Genomic DNA, 14208 nt, shown 5'->3' on the forward strand with positions numbered 1-14208 from the left:
CCCCGCCATCAAGATGAAAGTCATACTCTTCCACATCAATTCCTTCTGCTTCCATTGCCTCTCGTAGCCGTGCCTGAAGTTCAAGTTTAACGCCGCTTGTATTCAATCCACGGCTCCCAACTCCTTCTTCAGTTGCTGGATCTTTAATTCACTGAACTTTGCCATGTCCTTGTTGTCCTCTAGAATTTATTCAACAATTCCTCTTCTGACACCAATTGTAACGAATTTGCTGCAAATGCTCTTATTTGCAATCCTCTGCTAAGTTCGAATCACTAAACTGTTGAATAAATAACTCCAATATTGAATGATGGAGAAAAATGGCCTTTATTAAAGTACTTCACAATAACACTTATACTTTGCTACTCGCTGGCTTAATAACCAAACTGATTAATAACTCAAATGAAACTCTACTATTGGCCGCCAGATCGCGTGCTTAAGCAAGCTGATTGATAGCTCAACTCAAACTGAATTACTTCTTACTCGCCTGCCCCGCTTTTATAGTTTACGCTGCATACTTCTAGGCTCTTCGATTTCCAGAACTTACTAGTTTGTTTCGGCTACAAAATCGCCAGCCACAACTACGTGCACAAATTATTGCTCTCTCTTGTGACAACTCAGATAAGATATATGCATGTGTTTGTGCATTGCCGCTCCGCTGCTCGTTTACGTACATATGTGTAGACGCCATTATTTTTTGCTCGTTTATGTAGATACATAATGATTGAATTATTGATGTGAATGTTTGTAGTTTACAGTCTCTCGCGCATACATAGGCGTATAAGTAAATGCATCTGTGTGTGACTTATTTCGGCTGCCTTATATATGTGTATACATGATTTGATTATTGACGTAAATACTGCTTATCGTGGCCTTAGCATCGCCTTAGTGATGGGATAACTTAGTGATGCTAATATCCGTGACAATACTATATCTGTATATCTTTAAAGAACTTTATGAGGATTTTCTTAGCGCCCTATGCCAGTATTTTTTTAATAACACCTTATTTTTTTTTCAGCATAAGCTCAAAACATTATCCACTAAAATATGGGATTTATAGAAAAATTCTGAGATAGAGCGTTATTAAACGTTTTTCTTAGATTTATCGTTTTCGAACTTGCAGCGAAGATAGATTGATAATACATTCAGACTTCGATAATATCTGTAAAACTATGCGAAGTCGTTTTGCTTTTACAAATCTGTTAAGCATTATCATATTATCGCAAGTTATAGTAGAAAATATTTTCCCCGGGTTCACAAGTTGTCAAAAATGGATTTAAAAAATGGAATAAGCAGCACACTTCAAAAATTTCTTTTTGAAATAGTCATAAAGAGAAGTTTTCAAACCCGGAGGCAGCATTTTAAACTTTTGATGATATGTATAAATATATACTTCATTTATTCACTTTTAAATTATGTTTTCCCACAGGCGAGAAATTCGAATAGAAAAAGATACGCTGGTTGCGGTATAAAAAGTCTACACCAGGCGTATTGCATTATAAGAATTCCTTTGACTGTAATGAAAGTTTCAAGGAGTTAAATATTAATCAAAAACGACGAAAAAATTTGGAGTTTTCGTTAAATAATTGCTACGCAGGACCCCTGGCTATTTCTTCCAGCAAGAAGAAAGACTTGTTGAATGTGTTACCTTTTATAAATACAGAATTCCACTGTTACTACAAAAATTTAAAAGTTTAAGGCGATTGCGAAGTGGAAGTAGACTCAGATATTGATGAAATCGAAGAAAATGAATAACGAGATTTTAATAATAATAATAAAATTTAATATTTTAAATAAATGCATATTTAGCTATTCATAAAAGTTATTGGATTTCCATAAAAAATATGTGTTTTTTTCGTTTAACCTTATTTCACATTTGTTTGCTTGGCTAAGTCTTACAAAACAACCTATTTTAAAATAGGTGGACATTTTTATCTATTTTATGTAGAAAATAGTTTTGACAAAACAACTTAATTGAAATAAGTATAAGTTTTACATAAAAAAATTTTGACATAACAACATATATAATTTTAAAAGCATTTTAAAGAAAAGTACTGCATTAAAAATTAAGAAATACATTTCAAAATGCGGGGCAAATTTCCTTTTATTATATCCGCTGTATACTTTGCCTTAAATATCTTTCAGTTTTATTCAAATCACATATTTAGCTCTCCTGAGAAGTTGTCAGATTTGAGATAAGTTGGTTTGTCAAAATTCCACAGATATGCATTTTTGAATTCACAAAAAAAAGTAAAATTGTTCCCTCAATGGCAGAACTTATTAATTGAACCGTTAATTGTCTGAGTATAGTGGGAATTGGTGGTTTCCAATGACTTCGCTACTATCAGTTTCCATCTTTCAGTAATGATAAATTGAAATACTGCTGTATGGATAGTCATATCGTGGCCAGCCTTGAGTTAGGCGTCAAACCTAAACTTGTTGGGTAAAGTCCACAGATCTAGTATCATCAGCATAAGTGGTGCTCTGAGAACAACACCTAGCGAAGTTCATCAGATAATTCTTGAAGTCCTAACATTATATATAGTTGGTTATGGATAAGCGGCAACGTCAGTCATGCGTTTAAGAGAGCTGTCCAAAACAATAAAACCATTGCCAAACATTCCCAGTAGCTGTCGGAGCCGGATGGGCGCCTTGCTGTTGACCAGCTCTTCTTTAGAAGTATCAGGGATAATGGAAGCCACCATTAGTACAGGGACGAAAAATATCGGCAACGACACCTTTATTTTCAGTGACAGCCAGTCTGCTTTCCAATCTTTTGGATCTTGTTCACTTAATTCTGAACTAATAATAAACTATCACCGATCTCTTCAAGAGATGGCCCGGGAGAACCGTCTACACCTCAAGTGGGTCCATGGGCATTGCGGGCGAACCCGCCAGGCAGAGTACGACCAGGCATATTCTTTCTGACCAAGTACGCTTAGGTATGCCCATTGCCGCACGCAAGCTAAGAGTGCATGTACCGTACAGTCGACGAAAATGGGTGCAAAAATCAAGGAAACATAGCCAAACCCGGTGCTAAAAGGTCCAGACACGTTTACACCCTAAGTAGAGATAAACCACAAAATTTCCAAACGATAACCAAAAGGGCATTGCCTTATAGGTAGGCATGCAAAAAAGTTAGGAGCGCCTTATCGTCGTTGCTGCAGGAGCTGTAAAGAGGACGAAAAAGAGGAAACGGTGCTTTACCTAACCTACAACTGCCAGGCGCTAAGTAAAGCAAGGCATCACTTTCTGGGGAGCTCCCATTCTGGATAATCTGCGTCAGATCTTGGAGTATGACGTCAAGAAATTGGTAGCCTTTATCAGGTATCAAAATGCTTGGTAATAGTACTCAGGTACTCAAAAAGCTTGGTAATAGTGTCTTTTCGTGGTATCACAAGGGGTTTAATGTCGCTGGCCTAATAGTGCCCTCGGACAGCCAATTCAGCCCAACCTAACCTATTCGACTCTTAAACGTTTCGACCCTCGGTACTGAAATTATTCAGTATTTAGAAAGTCCCGGTAACTGAAAAGTAAGAGGTAAACTCAACTACTCAGTATCTAAAGGTGATTAATATTTAAAAAGTCCTAAGGGCGTAAAAAGTATTTAGAGCCCACAAAGTTCACAGTAAAGCTTCAAAGATTCAGCTCAAGTTTTTAAAATAGGGTTTTCGGCTGATTTTGAGGGTCTATTAGAAGTTCTGGGTGTTCAGTTGTTTGTATATGATCTTTATGTATCTATGCCTCGCAAAAATATATTCATTATATTTTTTCGCAAAATTACAAAAATTTCATATGAGTTAGCCGATTCTTAAAAGTATTGGTATTGAAGGTGATTTAGGGGGTTGATAAGCGTAATAGAAAGCTTCACAGCTTCCGCAACCCAATTGTCAACCTCACCTACGCGAGGATGAATTAATCATACTCAGTGACATAACTATACCATCTGGGCCACGTGGAAAATTCTTTTGATGGGGCCCTATCAATAAAAATTATCACGTTGAACTCACTTTAATTTTAAAAAATTTCGAAATTTTCAGCGTACTCAATTACAAGTTGTATATGTCCCACTAATAGCCGTAGGCCTCCTCTCTTAGGCAGAAGAGAATTTTCGAGATTGCTGTTCCTCAAAAGTGTCTATATCATCAAAGTTAAAGATCGGTCTGTAGGATTTTCAATAGACAGAATAGCCAAGTTACAGAACCTGTCTTGTCCCATAGAGTTTCTTAAGCAGGTTTTTATCAACTTTAATTTGGAAAATTATCGTTCAGCACTAGTTGTAGTCACAGGAATTGTAAGAAATAACAGTAATGCAGTGCATACACGACGATTTTTCCATTTCGTCTCTGAAAGTGGGTCGAAAACTGCAAATTTGCCTGGCAAATGATTCATATATGTCTTTTTCTATATATCTCAACAAATTCTATAGCTTTTTTTAATAGATCAGTGTCATTTAAAACTTTTAAAGTGGAAGGCGGCAAAACACTGGAATTTGAAACAATTTCATTCATTGGAATGAAACGCGAATGCAGTTGGTTTATAATGATGTTCAATACTCGATAAAATATGTTCACTTTGAACGAATTTTCAGGATCTTGGAGACACTCATCTTCGCAAAGCTCCTCAAAATGGCGTTTTACCATCCTCTGGCGAGTTTGAGAAAATTCAGGGGTGGTGAACCATTTTTCTGATACTCTAAAAATCGATCTTTAAATTTTTAAATTTTCAAATTCATCTCGATACCTTTCCAATTCTTCTAGACATTTTCAAACGTTTTAAGGCATTTCAGAGATCGGCGGCTTTAGGCTGAAGTGCTTTAGAGATAGCATCGATAGTAAGTACGATCTTGCAATGGAAAACCAATAACATAACAAAATTGTAGCTTTCGATCTTCTTTTTGAGTAAAACAGCTTAATTTCTTTCATTTGATTTGCAATTTAACATAATGTTTTCGTTGGCGCTTTTTAGACTTCAACAAACCGAACTTTTAAAGCAAAAACATCAAAAAACATCAAAAAAAAATGTCCTGTCCATCTAGTAGGGAAGTTGAAAACTCACTTTCTTTATTAGATGTAAAACTTGATAAAATATTCCATCTTTCAATACTATACCCAAAAAAAAATACAAATTTGTTGAATTGTTTCAAACAAATTTTGCATATCGATAACCTCTCTCACGTGTAACGTGTACATCTCAACATATTTTTGTTTAGTTTGGTTAAAATGTCTAACGATTACCTTGAAACTGTATTATGGTCTTTAGTTCTCTCACTTTGGATTTTAAGCCTTCGCGGAGTGTCTTTATCGTTAATACAACAACAACAACAACAACAACAACGGTATCAAAGCTCGCTGTTCTCAGAAGTAATCGATACTTCCCAACCACTAATACAAAGACGTGTGTACAATAACATACATATAAATTTATTTATTTAGTAAAAATAGTAACAACTACAAATAATTGTAACACTTACTTTTAAACAAAAGCACTGGCTGCCAATGCCTTCGACTTCATACGTCTATAATTAGTACGCAAGTGACTTGGGAGCATCTCTTTCAACCCCCAAGTTATTTTTGGTAAAAATATTTTTTAAAAAGAAATTTTTTTGTATGTGTACACAGCAGCTAATATAAGTGTGTAAATTTCTGAAAGAGAAGTGACAGTCTAAATTTGTGATTGACAAATGTAGGTAATTATTGAGTTATAAATGAATTGATTGTGTGTGCGTTTGGTCTTATCATATGATTATTAGTCAGTTATGAAAATTAAAGAGTAGCAGGAAAAAAGAAAGTAACATGCAAATCATATTTCATCACTAACCTTTTCCGAATATTCGACCACATCGCGCATTGAGCGTGGAAATCCTGAAATTAGGTACGCTTTGGCAGCTGGAGCCATTTTCATTTCCAGCATGAGCACCTCTGTGACTGTTTTTGAGGATAGTTGCGAGAAGTCTTGCATGTCTAAAATATCAAAATACGCGTTTTTATTAGATTCACTGAGCTTGGCTTATTTGATTGATTTTTTGCTTACCGTTACCCATGGCATATTGCTGCAACAAATCCATCATATTTATGTGTGTCACACCGCGGCGCTCCTGCATAAATGTGTCACAATGTGTTACTTTGCCACTACCTGGGCCTCCTAAAACAAATATCACTGGCACTTTGGGCGGATCGAATTTTATTTTTCCAGCATTTGGCATATCTATGACGACCGAGTTTGCCGTATCGATCCGTCCATTGGCACTGTTTGAGTTTCGTATACGACTCCAATCGTTTCCTTGTTCGCCGGTATCTTGTGCCGCGCTGGCATCTAAAAAATAAAAAAATAAAAATTGATTGAAATGTAAGTTTAAAAGTTCAACTTAAGAATAGCAAGAGTGGTAAACGAGCATTCCATGGAAAATTGTAAATTTTGGATGTGTTAAAAAAATAGTTTTGGGGAAAAAAAATAAACCTAGAAGGTCAATGTGGTCATATGAAATCCTTTCCGAGAGGGTCGGGCTTGTACCTTAATGCTGCTTGTTACCGGAATATTCTGGATATACCTATATCCGGCAAAGTACAATCAACATCACTAACAGCAGCACCCTTCAAAACCGGGGAGGGTCCTTAACGCTACAGCAACAACAACAACATTCTTTGCAAAGTTAAACTTTTAATTTTAACCATTTTTTGTAACTAAAGTATTTTTTAGGGCTTCTGACAGTTAATGAAACAGGTGACCCTTTCGAAAAATTGTCATTTCGTTAAACTTCTGTGTAAAATTCGTACTAACTTCTGAAGCAATTTTGAAAATTTGAATTCTGTATATTAAATAGTTGAAAAAGTTCAGAATGTTAATTTCTGCGCAAAGACTAAGCCTGCACATAGAATATAAAAATGCTTAATATGTTTAAGCTAATGAATAAATAGACGGCACGTAACGATGGACTATCATCCGAACTGTTAAAACACTCAGGAGAGGATTTGTAAAAGAGCACGCATCGACTTTTTTGCAAAATATGACCACCAGATTTGAATTTATCTCTGTTCTGTTTAATCTGCAAGAAAGGCGATCCCGCAAAACGAGATAATTGCCGCGGATCTGCGTGCTTAGTATCCCGTTAAAGGTTCTTTCTAGCGCACTGTGCGAAAGTTTTGTAAATCTAATATTGAGCAGATCTTCACGATACGCTAGATCGTGGTGATGACTGACGACAAGAGAATCGAGCCTAACCACATTTTTATCGACTTCAAATCAGCCTTTGACAGCGCCAATCTCTGAAATTAAGATGTTGGCAAATGGCATTGAGCAGCGCCACCAACCTCGTAAGGGTTGGGAAGAACCTATCCGAGCCTTTCGAAAGAAAATTAGGCTCAGACAAAGCGGCTTCCTCTTGTCCGATTCCTTTAACCTAATGCTGCATAGAATAGTTCTAGTGGCAGATCTTAACCGCGATCGCACAATCTTTAATGAGAGCGTACAGTGTCTGGCGTATTGATATCATCGACCTTGGCAAACGCGTCGTAAGTTCTGCCCATAGGTTGGGTCAAAAAGCAAAATACGCCTGTCTTGCAGTAAATTAGAAAACGAAGAACTATTTGCCGTCATCCCAGAAATAATTGGCGCGTTCGCTTCTTATCAGCCACGTAAATGTTGACGGATATAAATTCGATACTGTGGAAAACTTCGTCTCTCTGGGAACCAGCTCTCACGACGAAAACAGTGTCAGTGTAGGGTTTGTTTAGATATAAATTTAGCTTTATAAGTAATATAATACTTTATTATTTTTGAAATTCATGTTATTTAAAATTTTCATTAATTTAAAAATTCGCTTAATGGTAAAATCAACATTTGCACTTTTTAAAAAATAAAATATTTTTACATAAAGTCAATTCCATTAACCATAATTTTGGATCTACACTCAGCTTAAAAATCAAAGGGAGAAAAACTATTGCCAACTATCACTTCTTCGGGCTGAGTAGGCGACTGAAAAGGAAAGTCCTCTCTAGGCGAACAAAAATCACGCTCATCATACATATGTATCTTAAAGAATATAAGATTGTCTTGAAGTATCCGAGAGAAAAGTTGTCCGTGACACAAACGATACTTTGCGCCGATATGAAGATATATAAAGCGACTAAAAGCGCAAAGAATTCGATGGCTAGGTAATGTTATGCAAATGGGCAAAGATGCTTCGACCAAGAAAGTATTTCAATCGACACGAAGTAGAGGAAGGAGGGGAGACCTTTACTGAGTTGGGAGAGGACGAAGACTTGAGCACTCTTGACGCTCTCAATTGGCGTCACTGACCCCAAAAACAGCTATTAATGAAATAATTATGATGACTTTCTTCTCGGCCACATAGGGACGTATTGCATCTGTTTTGGCCATTATACATTATCTTTGAATTGTTTACTTTGTTATTGTCGCACATCTATATGGATTTATTTAATTATTCATCATTATAATCCTACATATTAGAGAAGTTGGTGGGGGCATATGAGTAACAAACATTTGTCTTATATGATGTGGAATTAATGTAAATTACATTCATGTTTTCATTCTCATTTTCCACCAATAAGTGAAATTACCAGTCATTTATTTGCAATTACAGAGTAAGAGGAAAATTGGTTTAAAATTTATAAATAATTTATAATGAATAAAAAAATAAAAATCAGATTTTGATCATTATTCTGAAGTTAAAAAAATAAAATCAAATTTAATTTTTATCGGAGTCAAGAATAATAATGTAACGAATTTAGTGAAATTCCGCTTATTTGCAACCTTCTGCTTACGTTCGAATCGCTAAACTGTTGAATAAATAACTCTAATATTCAATAATGCAAAATGGTCTTTATTAGACTACTTTGAAAGTAATTCGCAATAACACTTAACTTCACAACCAATAGCGTGCTTAAATCAAACTGATTACTGATTACTCAGCTTGTGCTGCTTTTATACTCTCTGCCCAAATGTCTAGACGTTTCTTCTTCTAGAATCCTCTACCTGGTCACCAGCCATGCGCGCGTGTATTTGTAGTGTGTAACCATATGCGTGTGTATATGTGAGTACTACTTCGGCTGATGATGACATGCGTTTGCGAGTATCTCTCTGCTGCTTGTATGTATGTGTGTACATGATGATTAATGTGTTTATGTAGCTTGCTTTAAGGTTTTTGTTGTTGTGCATTTTTTAGTGATGTGAATATTCGTCACAATAATTATTTTTATGTGATCTAAATTATTAAAATAAAATTTAAAAATTACTTGCAATAAAAAAGTGAAACTATTAAATAACTATTCATTAACGGGAAAAACCGCAGTCAGATACCAAGGTAAGGTTAGGTTGAAGGGCCAGTCAATAAATACCTGACAAATTCAGGCTAGTTCATAGTGATATCAGAATTTGTTTCACGACCAAACGGAAAAACTGCAATTAGGAACCAGGACTTATGTCAAAAAATAACTCTATCCTATTGGCAGATACTAGATGTTTTCTAGGACCTAGGATAGGATAGGTTAGGTGGTAGCTTCCCTGATAAGGATAGCTCACTTGGACAACACGAAGGTCCGTTGTGATACCACATACACCAAAAATAACGGTGACCTAGATCCAGATACTTAGAGAATCGTTGGGTAGCAACGATAAAGCTCCGAATGATACCGATCTCAACTTTGGATATATCCTCGGGAGATCCAAGTGAGTCGCGACCGAAGTACTTTCGCCTAATTCTGGCAAAAGCTGGACAATCAAGCATAAAGTGATTTGGTGATTCCACCTCATCATCCTCCATACAGCTGCAGCAGGATGGAGTTTCCAGTATATTGAGACGTACCGCATGGATACCCATGGGACAGTGCCCTGTCAAAACCCCAATGACCATTGATAGGTGAGCCTTAGTGAACCCAATTATTTCAGCAGACCTCCTGCCATCCACTTTCGGCCAGAAAGATCTTGCTACCCTGCAAGACGTGGTATCCGCCCAACGTTTGCTGAGCTGATTCGAGGCCCAGCTATGGAGGAGCAATCCACAGGTGGCCAGCGGGATTCCGAAGTCCCTACAGCCATCTTCATCCGGTTCAGTTGTACCGATGCGGGCTAAGAGATCCGCTTGAGAGTTACCCGGGATATCACTATGGCCCGGGACCCAGATAATCTTAATTGTAAAATAATTCGATGCAATCGCAAGCGAGGTCAGGCACTCCCAGACCACCCTCGATCGCACTGTAGTTGAGCTCAAGGCCTTGATAGCCGATTGGCTATCAGAGTAGATGTTAAATTCCCTAACCGTGGTAGCACTGGATAGCATTCCATCCACCGCATCCTTAATCGCAGCAATTTCCGCTTGGAATACACTGCAGTGATCAGCCAACTTAAACTTGCGGCTTAAATTTAGCTCTTGACAAAAGACCCCCCCACCAACCTTTCCATCCAGCTTTGACCCATCCGTGAACAAGTTAACCGGTCCCATGCCCCAGATAATTCCTCTTCCCCAATCCTCTCTCTCTGGAATAACTGGGGTGAAGGTTGTATAGGGAGCTGTTATCGGCATACAGTAGTCCGTTCTGTCCGGGATGAAGTCGAAACTGGTAAGAAGGCTAGAGTGTCCGCGGTCAGAAAGTCTATATCCCATATCACGAAGCCTGACCAACGACCTTGCCGCGGCCGCCTTTCCCGCAATATCTACTGGGTATATGTTCAGCATGACGTTCAGTGCTAAGGTAGGCGTTGTTCTGAGAGCGCCACTGATACCGATCAGCGCCGTCCGTTGCACTGACACTAACATTTTGGAGGTGCTCGCCGTGTCCAGTGCTTTCCACCAGACCAGCACCCCATATAGCAGAATCGGTTTGACCACCATCTCATAAAGCCAGTGTACTATTATTGGCGAGAGTCCCCATCTCTTTCCGATAGCTCCTCTGCAGCAGTACAAGGCAATGGCGGCCTTCCTGGCCCGATCTTCCGCATTGGGTCTCCAGGACAGTTTCTTGTCCAAAACAATCCCCAAATATTTAACCCTATCAGAAAGTACCAACGGTACCCCTGCAATCGAGGGAGTTCTGAAATCGGGCACCTTATATCTTCTTGTGAAAAGGACCAATTCCGTTTTTCCCGGGTTGACCGCCAATCCACATGATTCAGCCCACCTAGCCACAGTATCCAGGTAGCCCTGAAGAACATCGCGCAGGGCGCCCAGAAATTTGCCTCTGACTAGGATAGCGAGGTCATCTGCATAGGCAACCACCCGACAACCATTGGCTTCCAGCTCCACAAGAAGCTCGTTGACTACCACAACCCAGAGGAGAGGAGATAGGACACCCCCCTGTGGCGTGCCCCTGCACACCTTCCTCTTAATTATGGCCCCTCCCCACTCCGCTGCGACAATTCTGCCGCATAGAAGTTTGCTAATAAATTCAACCAGAGCCGCCTCGACTCCTAAACCCACCAGAGCTCTTTCGATTGACCCCGGTAAGACATTGTTAAAAGCTCCCTCGATGTCTAGAAAGGCACCCAGAGCATACTCTTTGTGTTCTAGGGACCCCTCTATTTGCTTTACAATCGAATGGAGAGCCGTTTCCGTCGATCTGCCCTTGCAGTACGCATGTTGTGAAGCCGACAGTAACCCCCGAGGTATCCTTTCCCGTAGGTACAGGTCAATCAACCGCTCAAACGTCTTAAGAAGAAACGACGAGAGACTGATTGGCCTGAAATCCTTAGGTGATACATGAGAGCTTCTGCCGGCCTTCGGAATGAAAATAACCCTAACCGTGTGCCAAGACTTCGGGATATAGTTAAGCCTGAGGCAGTTAGTATATATGATGGCCAACCAGCGGCAGGAAATCCCCAAAGACCTTTGAAGCTGCGCAGGAATGATTCCATCCGGGCCCGGAGACTTATAGGGCTTGAACGACCCTATAGCCCAGGTTATCTGACTTTCCCGTATTGGAATGGCAGGCACTTCTGCATGGCCAACGACCGCCGACCATGCAGGCGAAGATCCCTGCGCAACTCGGACATCGGGAAAATGATTGTCCAGTAAAAGCCTTAGGGACTCCTCGCTACTCATCGACCAGTCCCCACCATCATCTCTCAGATACCCCAGAGGAGCGGGGTTCCTAGAGAGTATTTTTCTAAATCTCGCGGATTCATTGCAGCCTTCTACGTTTTCGCAGAAGCTTCGCCATGCATCTCGCTTGGCTATCCTTATTTCATATTTATAAATCCCCAGACTCACCTTATAGAGCTCCCAGTCCGAGGGTAATTTACTCCTCCTGGCTCTGTTGAAGAGCCGCCGACTGGACGCTCTTAGGTCGTCAAGAGAATCCGACCACCAGGGCGGCTTGCCCTTCCCCCTGTAAGTTTTCAATGGGCAGGACAGCTGAAAGGCGCTATTGCTTGCCGAGGTGAAGTTTTCCACCAGAACGTCTATCTCAGATTCGGACAGGCCCGAACTAATGATAAGCACCGCAGGCAGTAGCTCTCCCAGCTTCCTACAATACAAGTCCCAGTTAGTACTTTTAGGGTTCCTAAAAGATATTTTACCGGGACGTTCTTCGTTCACTGAGAACTGAATATATCGGTGATCAGAGAAGGAGTGCTCGTTGAGAACCCTCCATCCAGATATCCGACCTTCCAGTTCTCTACTAACCAGGGTGAGGTCCAGGACCTCCTCCCTTAACGCAGTAATAAAAGTCGGGTCATTCCCCCTATTACATATACAAAGTCCCTCATCTACAATAAAAGTAAATAAAGACTCACCTCTAGTGTTGGTATCCGAGCTTCCCCAAATGCTATGATGGGCATTTGCATCGGCACCGATGATCACGCCAACACCTCTCCGCGTTGCTTCAACGGTGATTTCACCCAGTATCGCAGGTGGTGGTCCCACTACGTCCCCGTGGGGCATGTACGCTGAGACCACCCACATTTCATTACTTCCTCGCTCGAGGCAGAGCGTGGTTACGTCAGCATTGCTGAAATTAGAGAGAATAAAAGCTTTAATCTCTTTTTTAACAAGCACACAGGATCTAGGCCTACTTGCCTCCGCATGCACCAAGGTGTTGAATTTTCCAGTCCTTAATCCAGAAATCTTACTGCCGTTACTACTCAGCCACGGCTCCTGGACAAGGACTATATCCACTCCGCCTTTTTCAAGGCAGAGCAACAAATTTGCGGAAGCCGCCTTAGAGTGCTGAAGATTGATTTGACGGATTTCCATCAAAAGCGCTCTTCTTCCGCACCCCATCCTTGGCGGATTCGTATTAGTATTGTCCATTCTAAAAAAAAGTCCCCCCTCAAGGCCGCTATCCGGAGCCGATTGTGTAGTCGCCCTTTAACGATCTCGTGGTTATCTATGCTACGCAGGGAGGCCACGCGAGGGTTGACGCATTACCTTATGAGTAATGCGTTCAGAGCCAGACCGGACGCGAAGCGGGAAAATCTTCAACCGCACCTACACCACCAACTTAACGGCGACGGAGCCGGAACGTACCTTGAGGCCCGCCACGGTTTTAACGGGACGTGGGCAGGTGCAGCATTAGCCTACCAGCCATTTTGGTAGGGTTTCACCCCGACCTACTAAAGTGGCAGAATACCGCACCTACCAGCCCAATGTTATCAAGTCAAAATGTAAAGTGAAATCAAAGTCCTTAAACAGTCCAGTTCGTCACCGTTGTGTTCTAGGACCTAGCCTCGAGATCTGGCAACTATGCCAGCCCTAGTAGTTGGTGAACCGCTTCTTGCTGCGGCCCGCACTTCCGACATATGTTGTTAATGACGACACATAATTCTTCCCTCTTTAGAAATATAAGAAATTTCTTAAGTCTGATATTGTAGGATTTACACTTGACTTTTGAAATTTTGCAGCCCGCGCTTTTTCCACGCCTTTCCCTCTTCATGAATCATATGCAATTCCTATCTCGTTTCGATTTCTCCCAAACGGGTTGGGACGTCTATCGTCGATTGATCGTGTGCTACGTCCTCCTTTGCCAACTTGTCGGTATTTTCGTTACCTGCAATCCCGTTTTGACCGGAAACCTAGTATAGACGTATGGTCCAGCATTCCAAAATACTTTCGCCCCCTGACAAACAATATGTAAATTACTACTATCAATGTATATATTAACACGACTTCAGCGCCTATAAGACACTTCAGTAATCTGGAAGCCTGCAGAATTTATTAATTTAAGGACCGACACATTATACAGCAGACCTGACCCCTTC

The 14208-nt window shown here is 40.2% G+C and overlaps 1 protein-coding gene across 2 annotated transcripts in view; it reads right to left on the reverse strand.

Moving 5' to 3' along the window:
- LOC137239889 (uncharacterized) overlaps nucleotides 1-14208 on the reverse strand; it is a 63902-nt gene that overhangs the window by 17070 nt on the left and 32624 nt on the right. For both annotated transcript variants that reach the window (XM_067765668.1, XM_067765667.1), the window contains 2 exons: nucleotides 6031-6312; nucleotides 5818-5960 (listed from right to left, as the gene is read on the reverse strand). In XM_067765668.1, the coding sequence (XP_067621769.1) occupies nucleotides 5818-5960; nucleotides 6031-6312 (425 nt within the window). The remainder of the gene's footprint in view (nucleotides 1-5817; nucleotides 5961-6030; nucleotides 6313-14208) is intronic.

The sequence above is a fragment of the Eurosta solidaginis genome, chromosome 2 (genome assembly GCF_040869045.1).
Source record: "Eurosta solidaginis isolate ZX-2024a chromosome 2, ASM4086904v1, whole genome shotgun sequence".
Classification (NCBI taxonomy): domain Eukaryota; kingdom Metazoa; phylum Arthropoda; class Insecta; order Diptera; family Tephritidae; genus Eurosta; species Eurosta solidaginis.